This window comes from Miniopterus natalensis, chromosome 9 (genome assembly GCF_054644295.1).
Source record: "Miniopterus natalensis isolate mMinNat1 chromosome 9, mMinNat1.hap1, whole genome shotgun sequence".
In the NCBI taxonomy this organism is placed as follows: domain Eukaryota; kingdom Metazoa; phylum Chordata; class Mammalia; order Chiroptera; family Miniopteridae; genus Miniopterus; species Miniopterus natalensis.
This window is the reverse complement of record NC_142089.1, coordinates 6,902,738-6,920,874: the sequence shown is the minus strand read 5'-3', so window position 1 is coordinate 6,920,874 and position 18,137 is coordinate 6,902,738. Positions and strand designations below refer to the sequence as shown.

Here is an 18,137-nt window from a genome sequence, read left to right as displayed (position 1 = left end):
AGTGAGAGGTCATCTGGGGATTGGGCCCCTCTCCGTGGGCACCTGGGGAGGGGGTGTACGAATCACTTTATTTTTATTGTTGATAGTATTACACATGTCCCCCATTTCTCACCCTTTGCCCCCTCCACCCAGCCCCGGCCCCACCCCAGGCCTTCACCACACTGTGGTCTGTGTCCATCGGTTATGCATATACGCACATATGTTCTTCGGTTGTTCTCTTCCTGCCCCCCCCCCCCAATCCTCCTCTCCTCTGAGATCTGTCGGTCTGTTCCAGGCATCCATACCTCTGGACCTGTTTTGTTCCTCAGTTTATTTTGTTCATTAGATTCCACATATAAGTGAGATCATGTGATATTTGTCGCTCTCTGACTGGCTTATTTCACTCAGCATAATACTTTTCAGTTCCATCCATCCTGTCCCAAAGGGTAAGAAATTCTTTTTCACAGCTGCGTAGTATTCCATGGTGTGAATGTCCCACAGCTTTTTGATCCACTCATCTACTGATGGGCGCTTGGGCTGTTTCCCGATCTTAGTTATTGCAAATAACGCTGCTATGAACAGAGGGGTGCATATATTCTTTCTGATGAGTGTTTCGGCTTTCTTAGCATAAATTTCCAGAAGTGGGATTGCTGGGTCAAATGGCAGCTCCATTTTTAATTTTTTGAGGAACCTCCATACTGTTTCCATAGTGGCTGCTCCAGTCTGCACTCCCACCAGCAGTGCACTAGGGTCTCCTTTCCCCACACCCTCGCCAGCACTTGCCGTTTGCTGATTTGTTGATGGAGCCATCCTGACAGGTGTGAGGTGATACCTCAGTGTGGTTTTAATTTGCATCTCTGGTGATTAGCGACGTTGAACATTTTTTCACGTCTGTTGGCCATCCGTATGTCCTCTTTGGAGACGTGTCTATTAGGGTCCTTTGCCCATTTTTAAATTGGATTGTCTTCCTGGTGTTAAGTTGTATGAATTCTTTATATACTTTGGAAATTAAGCCCTTATCGGATGTATCATTGGCGAATATGTTCTCCTGTACTGTGGGTTTTTTCATTTTGTTGGTTTGTTTTGCTGGGCAGAAGCTTTTTAGTTTGATTTAGTCCCATTTGTTTATTTTTTCCTTTATTTCTCTTGGCCTAGGAGATGTATGGGTGAAAACAGTGCTACGTGAGATGTCTGAGATTTTACTGCCTGTTTTCTTCTAGGATTTTTATGATTTTGCAACTTATATTTAAGTCATCCATGTTGTTTATTCTTGTATATGGTGTAAGTTGAAGGTCTGGTTTCATTTTTTGCATGTACCTGTCCAATATTCACAATACCATTTATTGAAGAGACTCTCTTCACCCTATTGTAGGCTCTCCTGCCTCCTTTGTCAAATATTAATTAACCATAATGGCGTGGGTCAATTCCTGGAGTCTCTGTTCTGTTCCACTGGCCTATATGCCCGTTCTTGTGCCAGTACCAGCCTGTTTTGATTACCAAGGCTTTGCAGTATTGTTTGATGTCCGGTATTGTGATCCCTCCAACTTTGTTCTTTCTCAAGATTGCTGAGGCTATTCAGGATCTTTTTTAGTTCTGTATATATTTTTGGAATATTTGTTCTAGATCTGTGAAATATGCTATTGGTATTTTAATAGGGATTGCGCTGAATCTGTAGATTGCTTTGGGTAGTATGGACATTTTAATGATGTTAATTCTTCCAATCCATGAACATGGTATATGCTTCCACTTGTTTATATCTTCCTCTATTTCTTTTTTCAATGTCCTGTAGTTTTCCGAGTACAGGTCTTTTACCTCCTTGGTTAAGTTTATTTCTAGGCATCTTACTTCTTTTTTGTAGTTTCTCTTTAAGAGTTCATTATTGGTGTATAAAAATGCCATTGATTTCTGGATGTTAATTTTGTATCCAGCTACTTTGCTGAATTCATTAATTAAATCTAGCAGTTTTTTGATGGAGTCTTTAGGGTTTTCTATGGATGATATCATGTCATCTGTGAATAATGACAGTTTTCTTTCTTTCCAATTTGGATGCCTTTTATTTTTTCTTCTTGTCTGATTGCTGTGGCTAGGACTTCCAGTACTATGTTGAGTAAGAGTGTTGAAAGCGGGTATCCCTATCTTGTTCCTGATCTTAAGGAGAACTTTGTTTTTGCCCATTGAGTATGATGTTGGCGGTAGGTTTGTCAAAAATGGGCATTATTATGTTGAGGTATGATCCCTCTATTCCCACTTTGCTCGGTTTTTATCATAAATGGGTGCTGGACTTTGTTAAATGCTTTCTCTGTGTCTGTTGATATGATCATGTGATTTTTGTCCTTCATTTTGTTTATGTATCATGTTTATTGATTTGCAAATATTGTACCAGCCTTGCATCCTCAGAATAAATCCCACTTGGTCATGGTGTATGATCTTTTTAACGGATCTGATTTGCTAATATTTTGTTGAGGATTTTAGCATCTGTGTTCATCAGTGATATTGGCCTGTAATTTTCTTTCTTTGTAGTGTTTTTACCTGGTTTTGGAATTAGGATAATGCTGGCTTTATAGAAAGAGCTTAGAAGCCTTACCTTCTCTTGAATTTTTTGTAATAGTTTGAGGATAGGTGTTAGTTCTTCTTTGAATGTTTGATAAAACTCACCTGTGAAGACATCCAGTCCAGGACTTGTGTTTACTGTGAGGTGTGTTTAAAATTACTGGTTCAATTTCATTAGTTTTTATCAGCCTATTCAGGTTTTCCAATTCTTCCTGATTGAGTTTTGGAAGATTGTATGTTTCTAGGAATTTGTCTGTTTTGCCCAGGCTGTCCAATTTGTTGGCATATAGTTGTTCATAGTATTTTCTTACAATAAGAATCATTTATTGAAAGTAAAGGTGTTACTCAGTGGTTGTAAACTGGTGGCAATTTTGGCCCCTCGCCCTTACCCCAGAAGACATTTGGCAACGTATAGAGATATTTTTGGTTGTCACAACTTGGGTGGCTGCTACTGTCCAGGGTTGCTGTAAACATCCTGCAATGCACAGCACAGCCCCCACAACAAAGAGTTGACATCCATCTCCAAATGGCAATAGTGCTGAGGTGGGCAGAGCCTGGTCTAACTGTACATTGCATCCCAGATCAGAGTTAGAGCATACAATGGGTCAAAAGTTCTCATATTCATTCATGCATTCATTCATTCATTCATCATCCACCCATCCACAAGTGTCCTGGGTATGGCAGGCAGGGAGTGGGAAGTGCCGGAGTACCAGCTGTGAACAAGTGTCCACCCTCACGGAGCTGATGTGAGGAGACATAGTCCACCAAGGTTTATGCTGAGGATGGCAGTAAGTGTTGTGGGGAACATGAGCAGGGGAGGACAGGGGGGTGGGCTTGGGAGCGGGCTATCCCAGGGAGAATGCGGTGGCCTCTGGTGAGATGCCATTTGAGCAGTGCTCTGGTGAAGAGAGGAAGATCTCTGAGATCTGAGGTGGGAACTTGCTTGGCATGTTCAGGGATCATAGGCACAAAAATGCTCAGAATGTAAAAAGCTCCATCAGGCGGGAACCTTGAGGTGAAGCAGATGCACCTGGTGAATGCCCGCCTGCGCTCTGCTCTGACCCACCCACCTGCACCCACCACCTTCCAGTGCCTGGTTATGGACCTGGATAAACTTCCGACTGCATGAGTGTCAGGGTCCTTCTACGTTGGCTTCTCCCGTCATCACTTGTCGCCTGAGCTGGCTGAGGCCCCTCCCAGTGCACCTGGTGGGCTCCCTTCCTTACACTGGGAGTACCTGATGTGTGCTGTGTGGGGAGGGACATGGCCAGTCACTGTGGTACCTGCTTCCCTAGAACTGAGCTTGGGCCCCAGACCCTCACTGCGTATTGGACACACTGACCACAAGTTCCAAATGCAACAGTGGTCCTGGGCCCTTCCCAGCCTCTGAGGTTTATGGGTAGCTAACATGTCCTGTCATCTCAATTCTGACCAGTTAGGGACACTTGGATATAAAAACCATGACCCTCCTGGACCACAGCCTTCTCACATCCTCCATGGCCTCCCCACCTGAGTGTCCACCTGGGCTCCCTCAGTGCCATTGCCCGCTGCCCTCCTGGAGCAGAGGTGACTCCTGTGGGGCTCCTGGCGTCCAGGCCCTTCCTCTCTGTGCCCCCTGCCCTGGTCCAGGACCTCGGCCCATCTCCTTGCCTGCAGTCTACTCTCATCACCCATCTTCCACTCTGCAGGTCTGAACCCATCCCTTTGCTTTAACACCTTCTGTGGCTCCCAGTGCCTAAGGAACTGGTTCTAAAGTCCTCATGCCCAACCTGGACCCTGACCGTCTTCCCAAGGCCACCACCCTCTGCACGGCTCCAGCCTCCTGTACTACAGCCACAGAAACTGTCCAGCTGCAGACACACTCATGCCTGTGCTCATGCCCTTCCCTCAGGTGGTCTTTCCATCTCTCCTCCGCCCATCAGTTTCTGACTCATACCCCTGGATCTAAAATGCTACCTCCTTTGTGCAGCCCACCCTGGTTGGAATCAGTGAGCCCCGTGCCTTCACATCATGTCATTATGCCTTCGTGGTTATGAACCATGAACTAATCGAGGCAGGTCCCATTGTCCCTGCTCCATATGTAGGTGAAGCAGGAGGTTCAGTGACTTTCCAGTCACACAGCTCCTTTGAGCCTGCTGTTAGTCCCATGCTTTTCTGGAACTCCAGACTCATCCCCCCCACATTTATATTGCTTAGAAGAGCTTTTAAGTTTTCTAGAAAATGTTGGATGGTGGTCCCCTGGTCTGGGCTGTTTTTGCAGCAGAAGGGTCCAGTCCGTGAGACGGGTGAGGAACGGGGGGCTCCTTGCTCATTCTTGGAACCTTCCAAAGATCACTTTAAAAGGAATGGCTGTCATCAGCCTCTCTTCCTAAGGACCTGCTCTGAGTCAGGAGCTGTTTGCTGTTAGGGGACAGTGACCAAGCAGAGGCCGCCCTTGGGCCAGCTCCACAAAGCTGCCCTTGACCCCAGATCTGTTCCCAGCAGATCACAGTGGGAGCCACCCCAAGGCCCAGGACTTGCTGAGCACCACACCTGCGTGATTTCCAGTCTCAGCATCACTCTCTAGACTTAAAAATCAAGCTGTGACAATAGTGGTGACAGTGACCGCTGCCAGTGGTTGGTTAAGTCCTTTGACGTAGCCTGCAGTGAGCTAAGCACTGTCCTCACATCCTCCCGTTCACCTCCCCACTGTGAGGAAGGTGGTAGCCCCGCCCCGCTTGGCGGACCTGCGCTGAGAAGCACACCGCGTCCTGGGCCCAGCCACACAGGTCACATGCCTGTGCCAGGGAAACCTGACTCCAGACCCGACCCTGTCCGGCTGCCCAGCTCCTTCCCATGGCCTGACTGCCGCCCGCTCTGGGCTGGCTCCCAGGGACTCAGGCCGAGGGAGCGCCTGGTTCCACTCCGAGGAAAGAGGGAAGGAAGCTCTGCTCTGCGGTCCTGTGATGACTCGCCTCCTCAGTCCCTAAAACCGAAACCAACCCCGTGGCTGCCACGGATGCTGAAGCCACTCCTGACTGTCCCCTCAGCAACCTTGAAAATCAACTCTTGTTCCTTGATGGTCTGGGCAATAAAAAGCATCTGCCTCCACGGTGATCACAGCATTTAGGATGACAAATTGTTGGTCAAGGAACAGATGGCCAAGCCACAGGTGTCATCTTCCTAGGCTGTTGGGTGAACCCTGGATCATGGTCTAGGATACAGGAACTGGGGCAGGTGGCATCTTATGCCCACTTCACACTGGACCACAGGTCTGGAGGGAATGGAGGTGGCTTCCCTGGAATACGCCAGAAACCACCGCCACTGAGCCCCGTTGGCTCTGAGCGTTTGCCGGTCCGCACGGTGCGTTTGGCCTGTTCTGGCCGGGAGGACCCTCCTCCTGGAAGACTTGGAGGCGAGATGTCCTGAGTGGGAGGCACATAGGGCCTCAGGGCAGCAGCGGCTGAGGGGGATTTTCCATGTGTGTGGGGGGGGCGGGGATACCGAGGCCATCATGCCTGGAAATCACCTGCCGCTGAGGGTGCACATGGGGTCGTCTTCCACTCAGTGGACACTTACTGAGCACCTCACCTGTGTAGTCCCAGCGCCGGGCCAGGTGCCGGGGACGCAGCTGAGAACAGAAGAGAAGCCACTGTCCTCAAGACAAAGTGTCTTTCCACGGTCATAACATCCATGCCTGGGCCCTGCCTGTCCCACCACAGCCCCAGGCCCTCTTACCTGCCATCTCTCATCCCCGCTGTGACCTGTTCCAGTTGCCCTTTGCCCAAAACACCTGTCCCATGTGTCTGGCTCCCTGCCTCCAGGAAACTTCAGTTCTTTTACAAAATACCCACACATCTCTCTCCTGGAGCATATGGGAGGGCTGTGTGTGTGTGTTGGGGGGTCGTGTTGCCAGGGGCTAGCAGCCCAAGATACTGGACCTCAGATACTGCCACCCAGTGGCCAGGACTGGAAGTGGCAGCAAGGACCAAGTTTCAAATCTGTTGTCAGGACCTGGGAACGGACCTGGGAGTGATAGCCCTCTGAAAGCGTATTTTAAGAAATGCCTTAAAATTCTTTTTTAAATCTAATTCACCACACTGGGTGTCCACACCCTAGGGGTTCACTAGAGGCCACAACTGTAAACAGATCCTTGCCCAAACTTCTAATGGTGTTACCAGGCTACAGCCAGGGCTGTGAGATCGCAGAGCAGGCACAGCTAGTCGGGGAGGCAGGATTAAGAGAAACGTGTGGTGGGAATCCCCATGTACTGCTGGAATGGCACAGAAGACACTGTCCATACAGTCATCACTAGTTTACACTAATGACCCCAGTGACAGGGCATCACTACTACATTAAACAGTATGTCATTCTGTAATTCTCCTGCAATCCATGCTCCGATTGTAAATTGTATCAGAGAGTGCGCGCGCAAGCACGCTGAAACAGAGAAACGTGCGGGAGAGGGATCACTTCCAGTGCCAGAGCAGGGGTCCCACTCCCTGGATGTGACTAAAGGTGGCTCTCTCTGCCACCCACACCTATGACTCAACAGCACAACTAGAGTGCACCAAGGAGCCTTCAGCAAGTACCTTTGGAGCAAGGGCCTTCTCTACCTTTTAGAATCTGGTCCAGCCACGACGTGCTGGGAAGGGGGAAATGGGGTACCAGTGCAGGCAGAGCTGGGTCCCTGATGTGACAGAAGGGAACAATGTAGGTGATTTGTAAGTTGTTCCTGGCAAAGAGCCACTAGAGAAGGCACCTGGAGTTGAAGCAAAATCAATCTCCAGGGCCCAGAACTTGAGCTGCCAGAGTTCTATGGGCAGCTGGGAATCCAGCAAGGACCCAGGGAAAGGACACCTCAGATTCTGAGACCTACAAGGACCAAAACTGCAGAGCAGAGAACCCATGAGGGTGTAGAGTCCCAGGGTAAAGCCCGTGCTGCAGGAGGCTGCTCCTAGGCCTCGAAGGGGCAACGTGGTCCATCCACAGTGGCAACTGCAGCTCCTATGGCCCAGTTCCTGTCAGAACTTGCCTTCCAACGGGAGCTCCAGGAATGCAGACGGCTGGCTTTATCCTGCAGCCTGAAGGACCCGCCCCACTCCCACCCCAGGCTTGCCTGGCTGATTCTGTGTCCCTTAGTGTCTCCATAGGCCAATGGGAAAGCCTTGCTCAGGGGTCCAGTGCAGACGGACTTTCACTGGTTCTGGGGTCTGTTAGCTTGGCCCCAGGGTCTCACTGTGTGGTCAGCGAGTACACTGTAAGGCCTGGCTGATGAGGGGCTCCTGGCTGGATGAGGGGCTCCTGGCTGGATGAGGGGCTCCTGGCTGGATGAGGGGGCCCTGACCCTCACACTCCAGCTGTTTGCACGCACGACTGCATAGCTCGGTGGTCCTGGCATGTGATGGTCTTACAACTCCAGGCTCTGACCTCCCTGCTGTGCATCTTACCTTGCAGTTAAGTGACTGTCCCCACTCACCCAAGCTTACCAAAAACATTCATCAAATCGGTGTCATGGGTCCCCCTGAGGCTTCGGGCCTTACACCAGCCCAGCAAAGTGTCCTTTTCATAGCCCGTGCTGCACGCACAGGGACCAAGGGTTGGAGGGGCACGCTGGTCCTGTTCACCTGAGGAGCAAGAGGCAAGGGCCTGGCAGAGAGCACAGTTGCTAGGCAGTAAGTAGACCCTTCATCTCCTTATGAATCTTGATGTCCATCAGAGTGGGTGTAAGGCAGGTGACCATCGCCACAGTCATCCACACCTGAGAAACCATTAAAACCTGTGCAGCTCTGATAAGGGCCTTTTCTCCAGCATAACTCGATGTATCCATTTGGACACGTGTTATTGTTTACTTTGAAATCTGCATTTCATAAATTTATGCCAATTAAAAACTGGTTTCATGAATAGCATGCCGCTGTAAGAGACCAGCAAAGATGGCACCTAGGTTTCCTGCTGCTCACCATTCCCTCCGCAGCCCTAGCTACCCCAGCTACCCCTTTTCATCCATGATCCAGACAGACAGCTTTGTGGGCCCCCACAGCTAGGCTGCAGGCCCCTACTTCTCTCACCTTCACCGTCCAGGTTGCCAAGCAGTATTCCTGCTGTTGGGGGACGGCACAGAAGGCTGGCACATCCTCAGCCTGCAGGGTGACTCTGGCTGAAGGTGGCCTTGGGAGGCAGGAAGAACAGCCAGGAGTAGGAGGCTCAGATCTCTTCTAAGCAGAAAGAGCCACATGGCCATATACTAGAGGGTGTCTACCAATCAGATATGTGAGGTGAATGATGGGGAGAAAAGGATCTGGGGAGAGGAGAGGGTGTTCTTGGTCCCAATGCCCCCCCATCCCGGGACCCCTCTGCTGGGTGGGGAGCCCACTGCAGGCCAACTATCTCAAACCAGCAGGTCAGAGCATCTCTGAAGAACAGATGTGGGTCTTTCTAGAAGTTGCTTTGAAAGGTAAGCAGTGTGCCGGCAAAAGCAGAGGACACCAGACCCCCCTCCCCGCCCTTCCCCGCCCCATGGGACTAACAGCCAGCATCCCACCCACTCCCAGGAATGAGACACGGTCCACTGGTCCACCACTGGTCAACACCCAGCTGTTGTAGTGTAGCTTGGTTTTATTTATGTTCACAAATATTTCCAAAAAATTACAAAATACTCAAATGGAGAGAACACAGAAGTCACGATTTCTGGGTGTCTACTCTGTTACACTGTGTTATCTCATGGCAAACTACTCATATATACATTTAGCTTCGATATATATAAACGCAGCAGGTCAGAATGTACCTCTGCTCTGCTGCTGCTGCAGTGAAACGTGAAGCTCAACCTTGACAACACTGAACAAGATACATACAAAACACAGGAAGCAAAACCAAACTTCCAACAAAAGGAAGGAAAATCCAAAAGGAAACCAAGGGGTCGGGCTTCAAAGACACTGTGAAGGTCTGGGGCCTCCTAAACTGTAGCTGACCAGGTGAGGGCCTTTAAAGGGAAGAATTTCAGTGCTTCACCTTGGGATGTGTGTGTGTGTGTGTGGGGGGACCAAAATCTAACAGGAAAATGCCTTCAGACAATTTTCAATACAGACTTCAAAGCACTAAACTCTCTCTCTTCTTTGGAAATACGGACAATGGAGAGAGGAGATAAAGAGGTTGAACTGCTGGTAGGCACTGTGTTCTACCAGAAGGAAAACAAAGGACAGGAGGAGTGGGGCAGGGGCAGGAATCTGGGGGCAGTGGGGGCCGCAGAAGTGCGGGTCCCCGAAGGAGAGCAGCCTGCCCTGACGGCAGGTCACTGCCCGCAGAGGAACAAACACCCCTGCCAACACAGCCACAAGTATGATGACAAAGGGTTCACTTGAGCTTGTCTCCCCTGTAAGGAGCTAAACTTAAGGCAGAAATGGAATGAAAGAAAACAAAAAAAAACCACTACAAACATTTTCAACAAACAAAACAATCCTCTATCTGTCCCAACTGAAACCAAACATGGTTTAAGTGAGATGGGCAATGTCCGATGCCAGTGTGAATCTGAACCTGAGCCTGACCTAACACCTGCTGGTTTCTGGGCCTAAGCGCCAGCCTCTCTTCCTACCCACCTGGCTCAAGTCCAGGACCCACTTCACATCCACTGACCCACAGAAATGCTCTCCTGTCTGACAATTCTTGGATGTGGCCACCACAAACAACGGCAGAAACAGCCCTCAAGGTCTGAGAAAAGAGGAACGGAAAAGGTCACACCCTGGCAGAGACAGGTGCAGACAGCCCCAGCATCTCCCCACCCTCTGCAGCAACTCAAAAAGCCAAAGGGGCCTCTCTGTAGCACAGCCCGAGCCCTCCAGGTGGCAACTCCTGGGGGCGGGGGGAACGACACGCCAGCTTTCCCACTCCGTATGTGCAGCTGCCCCCTCTGTATCCACTTCAGGATGAAGGGTGGGACTCAAATGGCTTTCCAGTCTGACACAGGTCACCATGCTCCTGGGGTAGACACACAGGCCACCACTCACAATCGTGCCAACCCCAGGGTCTCCCCTAGGGAAAGCAGCCTCAGACTGTGGCGAGGGCAGCCTGGCTTGACACGATCCCTGTGATGACACCCACGAAAGGGCAGATTGCTAACAGATTCCTTGGCGGGCATATGTGCCGGGAATCATTTTTCTTGAATTCTCTAGAATGTTTATGCAATTGTCAGAGTGTTAAGAAAGGCAGTTCATCCAAAACAATCAAGTACAGTATGTGTGCATAGAAATCTATGGGGATATCTACAATCAGACACACAGCGACGTGCTTTCTATCCGGCAGGGGCAGGACAATGGGCATTTAACTCCTGCACTCCTGGTGCGAAACAAGATTTGATCTAACAGCTGTCTGCACCGCTGGCCAAGCACAAGCTAGGGACAGACAGAAGTGAATCAAAGCAGCAAAACATAAACAGTTGTGACATTGTCCCTGCAAACCCCTGGATGCTCACTGCTGCGACCAAACCTAGTCCCAAGCTTTGTCCGTTTGTAATTAGTAACGCCCATCTGTTCCCTTTAATTAAAGGGATAATTATATATAACTTTTTATTAAAAAATCAACTCTGTATTCTGTCAATAGCTGATAGGAATTCACAATTAGTGACATGGCTGGAAAAAATAGATCAGAACAGTAGTTTGTGGAAGGAAAAAAAGCTGCTCTAAAATTATTTACAGACGTAAAAAGCCATGCTGAACTTTCTCAAATTATGAAGATTTCCAACAATGTAGTAAAATAAAAGATTCTTTAAAAATTATAGCTCTTGGATTCCAAACTCATATGCCGCCTATCTGCAAACCTGTGGGTTCCGGAACACACGTGACTGAGTGTCTGCACGCACAGTGAAGGGTATGACTGGATTCTAGCACCTACCGAGAAGTTGAGGGAGGGAAGAAGATGAAAGCCGAACCCCAAGATTGCTGGGAAGTTTTCTGAATGTTCAGTCCAGGCCAGGACTCGCTAAGTTTCTGGGGTACTGTCATGCAGGGAGACCCAAACCAGTCTCAAGGAATCCTCTCTACAAACAAACACTATTATGCTGATACATTTTTAGTTGTGGGGTTTTTAAATATATAAAGAAATCTTTAGAAGATATTCTTTTTGCTTTTGCAGCTCCTATTGTATGTAAAAAGTCCTGTTTATCCCCCCAAGAACTGGGGTTTCCACAGCCAGCGTTAACAAATAAATAACTTATAACTGCTTGTCACCTTCTTTCTTCAGTCGACTGGAAAGAAAAATAGAGGAAAGAGGATTCAGCACCAGGCAGACCTGAGTTAAGCTGTCTCCCATGCAGCTGGCCCTTCCCTTCCCTCCCTCCCGCCAAGAGGGCTCTATAGGGGTCCCCTCTAAGGCCACAGGCCAGGGCCTCATGGAGCCAAGGGGAGGAGCCAGGCGCCTGCTGGCCTGCTGATACGGGAAGAGTGCGGTGGGCACAGCCAGGAGGGGCAGCCATCAGGCTGGGCCAGACCCACAGGTCAGGTAGGTGGGAGCTCAGCCAGCCCCTCCCAGCAGGCCCCTCCCCGGCTCACCTGTAATAATCTTCCTGACTTGGTAGGTGGCTGCCATGCATGTGGGGGTGTGCATGCAGCCACTGTTGCTCCATGGCCAGTCTCTGCAGCTCAGCTGACTGGGCATGCATGGCCTGCAGCTGGTGGGCAGCCGACATGGGGGGTGGGATGGCCCCAGGCAGGTCTCGGGGGTAAGGGGTGCCTGCCAAACACAAAAGAGTCTCCTCTACAGAAAGTCCAGGGGAGTGACCAGGACAAGGACAAGGCCTGCAAGGTTAGGAGATCCCTTGAGGGTGAAGTGGGGGAAATGGCCCTAAGTACTGTCCCTCCTTCCCCTGCTGAGGGGGAGGCTCCCCTCCTACTCAGGCTTCAGGCCTCGGCTTAGCATTTCTTCTTCAGAAAGACCTACCTTCCTATGGTCTCAAATTTAAATCTGGAGTCTGTTATTCCTTCATGGCCCACTGTCCTCACCTAGGCTCTTGTTACACACTTTCTACCCCACCCCCAGCTCTGAGGAGTATTTGTTGAATACATGAATGAATGAATGAATGAACAGGCCATCAAACCAGACCAGACCACGAACCCAACTCTTGCACTGAACCCCCCTTCCCCAGGTATATTCTTACCAAAAACTGGGTGACGAAGCATCTCATGCTCATGGGGGGGCTGTCCAAGCAGAGGGTTGGGAAGGGTGCCAGGGGGATAGGGAAAGCGAGCCAGGTGAGGGCCAGCAGTCAGGGGGTCCACAAGCGGGTGTACTGGGCCTGCTGAACCTGAAAGAAGGGGCAAAAGTCCAAATACAGGTGGTGCAGGGCTCTGGGCTTTCTCCACGTTTCCCTTCCTGGCTGGAACTACTGTTGACACCTTCACTACACTGGCCCCTGGTCACCAGGACCACCAATTACCTCGACCAAAAGTAACTGTACTCCAGCCCCTTCCCACACTCCTGCAGTGGAGCTCCAGAAAGCAAAACAGAAGGGAAGAGATGACTACCTCCCCCTCCCACACCTGAGCATCCCCTACAGGCATGTCCCCCAATCAGTTCCAGTGAGGACCCTGGATCAGCAGAGCCCACCTGGCCAGCTGACTGCCCCAGGCCCGTCCTGCACCTGTTCTGTCCACAGGAATCCTTTGGCCGCTCACTTTAGTGCTGTCCCAGCCAGCGCTCCTTGCCCAGGCTGTCTCCCCAGGCCCTCCATCTGCAGAACCCAGAGGAGGTCCGCAGACTGCTGGGCAGGGATGGGGTTCAGCACTGCTGGGCTCTCCCTTCGGCACATTGTTGCTGGCTCCTCTGAGTTGGTGCTCTGGCCTCAGGCCCTTTGCACTGGCTCTCCCTCTCCCTAGAGATGCTCTTTCCAAAGCCTCACTCTTTCAACCCCTTCGAGTCTTTGCTCAAAAGTCACCTCTTGGCGAGGCTTTTCCATAGCCCTCTTTCTAAGGCAGCATCACCCCAGCTCCTTTGTTCCCTCTCCTTGCTTTGCTTTCCTCCAGAGCACTGACTGCTTTCCAAAGTCCCATACACTGCCTGCCTCCCAGGCTGGGACTTACAGTAAATATGGACAGGCTTTGCCAGCTCCAACACCTGCACCGGGCACATTGCAAGTGCTCAGCAAACATTTGTCCAATGAATGCACAATTTGACCGGCTATCCTCTTATGGCACTAAGGCAGTCTGCTGGTAACACTGGGGCTTAAAAGGCCCACACTGGGTGGCATGACACTTTCAGACATCAGGGCCACGGGGTAAATGTGACAGCTCCTGGGCTTCCCTGGGACTATCTGTCAGAGCTGGGTACATGGGCAGGAAGCCAGGTGCTGCCCTCCCTCTCCTGGGCCTGCACTATCAGCCATCCTCCTCTCTAGCATGGAGGTCAGTCCATGAGGAAGTCATGTGCATGGGCTGCACGACAGGACCCCCACAACAGGCCCTGATCCCAGGGAGCAGGAACACCTGCCAACTCAAGAGCAGAGCTGGAGCACCTCTCACTCCCCCCATCTAACTGGTCTGCAAAGCTTCAGAGGGCACAGGGCTCCAGCTGTGCCCGTCTCTGCCTCAGACCACTCTATACCCAGAGCTGGCCAGTCAGCAGCTCTCATTCCCAGAGTGAGCAGGGCCGGGCAGCCCAGGCCAGGTGAACTTAAGCTTCATCCCTGAAGAGCAAAGGAAGATGGTTCTTTTAAGTTCTCCCTTAATGACAACCTATAGCCTTTCTGGGTGTCCCAGTTGCCTCCACATGGCTCCTCAGGTCCTGCCTCCTGCCCTAAACCTTCCCTGGTGAGCACCAGCCGCTTCCCTCCCTCCCTGGCCCACCCCAGGGACAGGGCCAAGAACCTAAGCTTTATCCAGGAGGCAGCAGGCAGAAGGTCCCAACGTGACACCACTTTCTGGGGACTTGCAGCTCTGGAGAGCTGGGGCACTGAGCAAAGGCTGCCCGTGAGTACAGTGATGAAGTGAGTCCTCGGTGCACGCTGACTATGCTAAGATCTGCCCTGCTATTAGGCCTCCTTTAGAAAAGGACAGTCTCTAATCTGGGCCAGCGGCTCCGTCTCTGGTCCACACTACCTGTACACCAGAGCCTGACCCACAGTGCCCTCACCCAGCCTGGCACCCACCTTGGTGGAGGGGGTCCTGCTGGTGGAGGTGCAGGTGCGAGTGGATGTGTGAGTGTTGGTGATGGTGTGGTGTCACGTTGAACATCTGCAGTCGGGCCAGAGGGTCACTGGTCAGTGACGCCATTCGCTCAGCATGGATCCGCTCAGCCGCCAGTCTATCAGGGTAGCTCATCTCGGGCCGCAGCTGGGGGCCCGCCAGGGCCAGTCTCTCCCTCTCCAAGGGGTTCAGGCCCGGGTGGAAAGAAGCAAAAGGGTGGGGACCAGCAGTGGGGGGGATGGTGAGGGCGCTATGCCGGGCGAAGTGCTCCATGGGGTTGGTGGCTGGGTGCAGGGGGTCCAGCTCAGGGGGCTTCACCTCGAACCCTGGCTTCATCCTCTCCCGCAACTCGCGTTCCCGGATCTCCCGCTCCCGGATCTCCCGCTCCCGGAGCTCTCGCTCACGGATGGTGGGGTCTACGTTGTAGAGGCCGGGCATGTGGTAGGCCAGCAGCGGGTCGGTGGGGTTGAGGGGCATGTAGAAAGGGTGGTTGCGGTTGGTGGGAGACATGACGTGGGGCCGAGCGTACTCGCTCAGAGTCCGAAGAGCAGGGGTGTCGGGCCCGATGTACGGGGGCACAGCAGCAATGGTGGTTGGTGGTGGCTCGAAGGATGGCCGCATGTGGCCAGGACCACCCAGCTGGGGGTCGCTGAGGCGGCCTTCATGCGCTGAGCTGGACGCCTTCTGCTGAAAAAAAGAAGGGTGTGAGGGGTAGATGCCAGCTGCCTAGTGTTCCTTGCAGAGGTGAGCTCTGCGCCATCCTACGCTGATCAGCCAACTTGGTCCCTCTACCCCAACACTAAGAGGCCTTAACCACAGCCTGTGACAAGGACATGGTCCAGACCCTGCTGTGACAGAGTCTCCTCTGTGCCTGTAACTTCCCTTGTGTCCTAGATGAGTTTGTGTATCTAGATGGGTATGTGAGAGAAAGTACTGCATGGGAGGAGGGTCCTTCCACCACAAAGGCAGGTGCTGGGTGGCCCAGTCTATGAGAGTGCCACAGGGCAGGGCTGCCAGCGTGAGCTAATGAGGCAGGTCGATGCCCCAGTGCCTACCTCTCCTTTAGTTTCTCTTCAGTTCCCTCTAATTACGTGAGACACAAGTCTACAGGCCTGCCCACCATGCCGCTGCTGTCAATCAGTCTGAACTTGCCAGTGCCAAGGAGGGGGTGCATGGTGAGCCTCTAGGGCAGGGGGAAGTCCAGGGCCAAGGAGGAGTGCACAGTGAGTCTCTGGGGAAGGCGGAGGTCCAGGGCTGGCTCAGGGATGAGCAGCAACCTCAGAAAAGTCTAGGATGGGCCACAAACAGCACCCGATCCTCCAGCTGCCATGACAGCAAACCAGCCTCACACAGAGCACAGTGGCCCCAGCCCCCAGCCTGGCATGGCCAATGCCCCTCCCTGCACACAGGCTGCCCGCCTGCCCAGGACTGAGCACTCACAGCAGCTCGCTCGGCCTCCCGCTCCCGTTCTCGCTCCTTCTCCTTCTCCTTCTCCCGCTCCCGCTCCTCGCGTGCTTTCTGCTCGGCCTCCCGTTTAGCCTTCTCGATGGCCTCCTCCCTCTTCTTGGCCAGTTTGGATCCCGCCAGAGGCATGAAGTAGAGGTCCGTCCGTGCACACGAGTTGTAACCCCGGTCCAGGTGTTTGTAGAATCTAAAAAAGGCCACATCTCTCATGGGGACCCTGTGGAGGCCAAGGCCTGCCCTGAGACACCCAGATTCCTGTGACAGTACCTGGCTGACTGGCTGGCATGGCTGGGGGTGTCCACCACGGTGGGCTCAGGGGATGGGCTCCTCGGTGGGGGAGGGGGGCTTTCGGGCTCCTCAGCATCGTCCAGAGCCTCTTCCTTGATCTGGACAGTGGGCAGTGGGCAGACTGTCCCCCCAGGTGTGCTGCCTCCCGAAGAAACGGCAGCAGAACAGGGTGGCTGGGCCGACGGGCCAGGTCCCGTGAGTGGAGTGGAGGTAGAAGGGCAGGATGGAGGAGTGATGGGAGGAGGGCCTCCAGGGACAAAGGGGTGCTGAGTGAATGAGGGCTGAGGGGGCACCTGATGGAGGCCTGCAGGGGGGTGGGAGGCAGCAGCAGGGGGCAGGCTCTGGCTCTGGGTCAGCACAGGAGGCTGGGCAGGGGAGGAGGGCAGTGGCTGGCTCTGAGGCATGAGCTGCAGCGGTGGGGGGTGGGCTGAGGGGGGGTGGTGTGTAGACAGGGAGCTCAGGGGCTTCAGTGCTGGAGGAGGCGGGAGGTTGGCATTCATGGAGAAGGGTGAGGGCCCTGAGAGGTGAGGTGGGTGCTTGTGGGCCTGTGGTGCGGGCAGCTGGGGGATGGGTGTAGTGGGTGGGGGCTTGATGTGAGGCATGGCCAAGGGTGCTGGTGGCAGGGGCTGCTCCCGTGGGGGCTGCTGGGGCTGCAAGGCTGACTGAGAGGCTGGGGGCTGCAGGGAGGTGTGAGGGTGAGCTGCTGCCTGGGAGGACTGGGGAGGGAGGCCAAAGGACTGAGGGGGGCCTGGGTGCTGCATCAGGGGCCCGGCCTGAAGGCTATGAGGGCCTGGTGGGCCCTGACTGTGCAGGGCGGGCTGGGTATGAGATGGGGCAGAGTTCTGACCAGCTGGCCCCGTCAGAGGCTGGAGTGGGGGGTGTGGGGAGGGCAGCCGCTGTGGGTGCAGAGCAGGTGCCTGCTGGATATGGGTATGAGAAGCAGGACCTGGTGGAGCCTGGTTGGAGGTCTGGGAGGCTGAGGGGGAGCCCTGTGGAGGAACTGCAGAGGGTGTGGGCCCTGGTGTGGGAAGCTGGGGGGTTCCTGGTGGGGCTGTGGAGGGAGCTGGAGCGGCCCCACTGGGAGCCTGTAAGGCTGGGGGCTGGGCCTGCAGGGTCTGCTGCTGGGCAGAGGAGTCCGAGTCACTTTCATTGTCCTGGGGGCTGGGGATGCTGGGGGATGTGCTGCGATTGTCCTGGTCGATGTCTTTGGGATCACTGCTGCCCTCATCATTGACACTGCGGCTGTCGGAACTCTCTCCCTCACCTTCAGAAGGTGAGTTGGGCCGGCTGATCTCCTGAGGCCAGAGAGAGGAGGAGGGAAGCTCTAGTCTGCCCTGAGTGGCCAGAGCCTGGCAAGTGCACAGCAGGCAGCAAGCTTGTCCTTGGACCAGCAGCAGTCCTTCCCTGACCCGGCCCCCTCCCTGGGAGAGAGGGCACTGCCACCCCCCAGGAAGAATCGGTTAGGGCTTCTCAAGGGGCATTTGCTGCCAGCTGTAAACTTCACCTGTGTTTTCGTCTTCTTGGAGCTAGTCCTGTCAGCCTCCTCTGTATCAGAGGCCACCTTCTCCCGTTGGCGCTTGGTGCTCTTCAGAGGGGATGAGGTTTCCTCCTTTACCTTCTGCAATGGGAAAGTGTATAGGAGGATCAGGCCAAGAGAGGGTGTCCTATTAGCCTGGGGGGGCAGAGGGGCGGGGCATGGTGACTGGGTGCTGA

At 53.2% G+C, this 18,137-nt stretch overlaps 1 protein-coding gene across 8 annotated transcripts in view; it reads right to left on the bottom strand.

Moving 5' to 3' along the window:
- Window positions 1–9,102: 9,102 nt before the first annotated feature.
- The window catches only part of RERE (arginine-glutamic acid dipeptide repeats), a 345,910-nt gene continuing 336,875 nt past the window's right edge, over window positions 9,103–18,137 (bottom strand). For all 8 annotated transcript variants that reach the window (XM_087820126.1, XM_087820131.1, XM_087820127.1 and 5 more), the window contains 7 exons: window positions 17,929–18,042; window positions 16,404–17,719; window positions 16,113–16,323; window positions 14,636–15,356; window positions 12,650–12,796; window positions 12,045–12,225; window positions 9,103–11,740 (listed from right to left, as the gene is read on the bottom strand). In XM_087820126.1, the coding sequence (XP_087676252.1) occupies window positions 11,707–11,740; window positions 12,045–12,225; window positions 12,650–12,796; window positions 14,636–15,356; window positions 16,113–16,323; window positions 16,404–17,719; window positions 17,929–18,042 (2,724 nt within the window). In that variant the 3' untranslated portion in view covers window positions 9,103–11,706. The remainder of the gene's footprint in view (window positions 11,741–12,044; window positions 12,226–12,649; window positions 12,797–14,635; window positions 15,357–16,112; window positions 16,324–16,403; window positions 17,720–17,928; window positions 18,043–18,137) is intronic.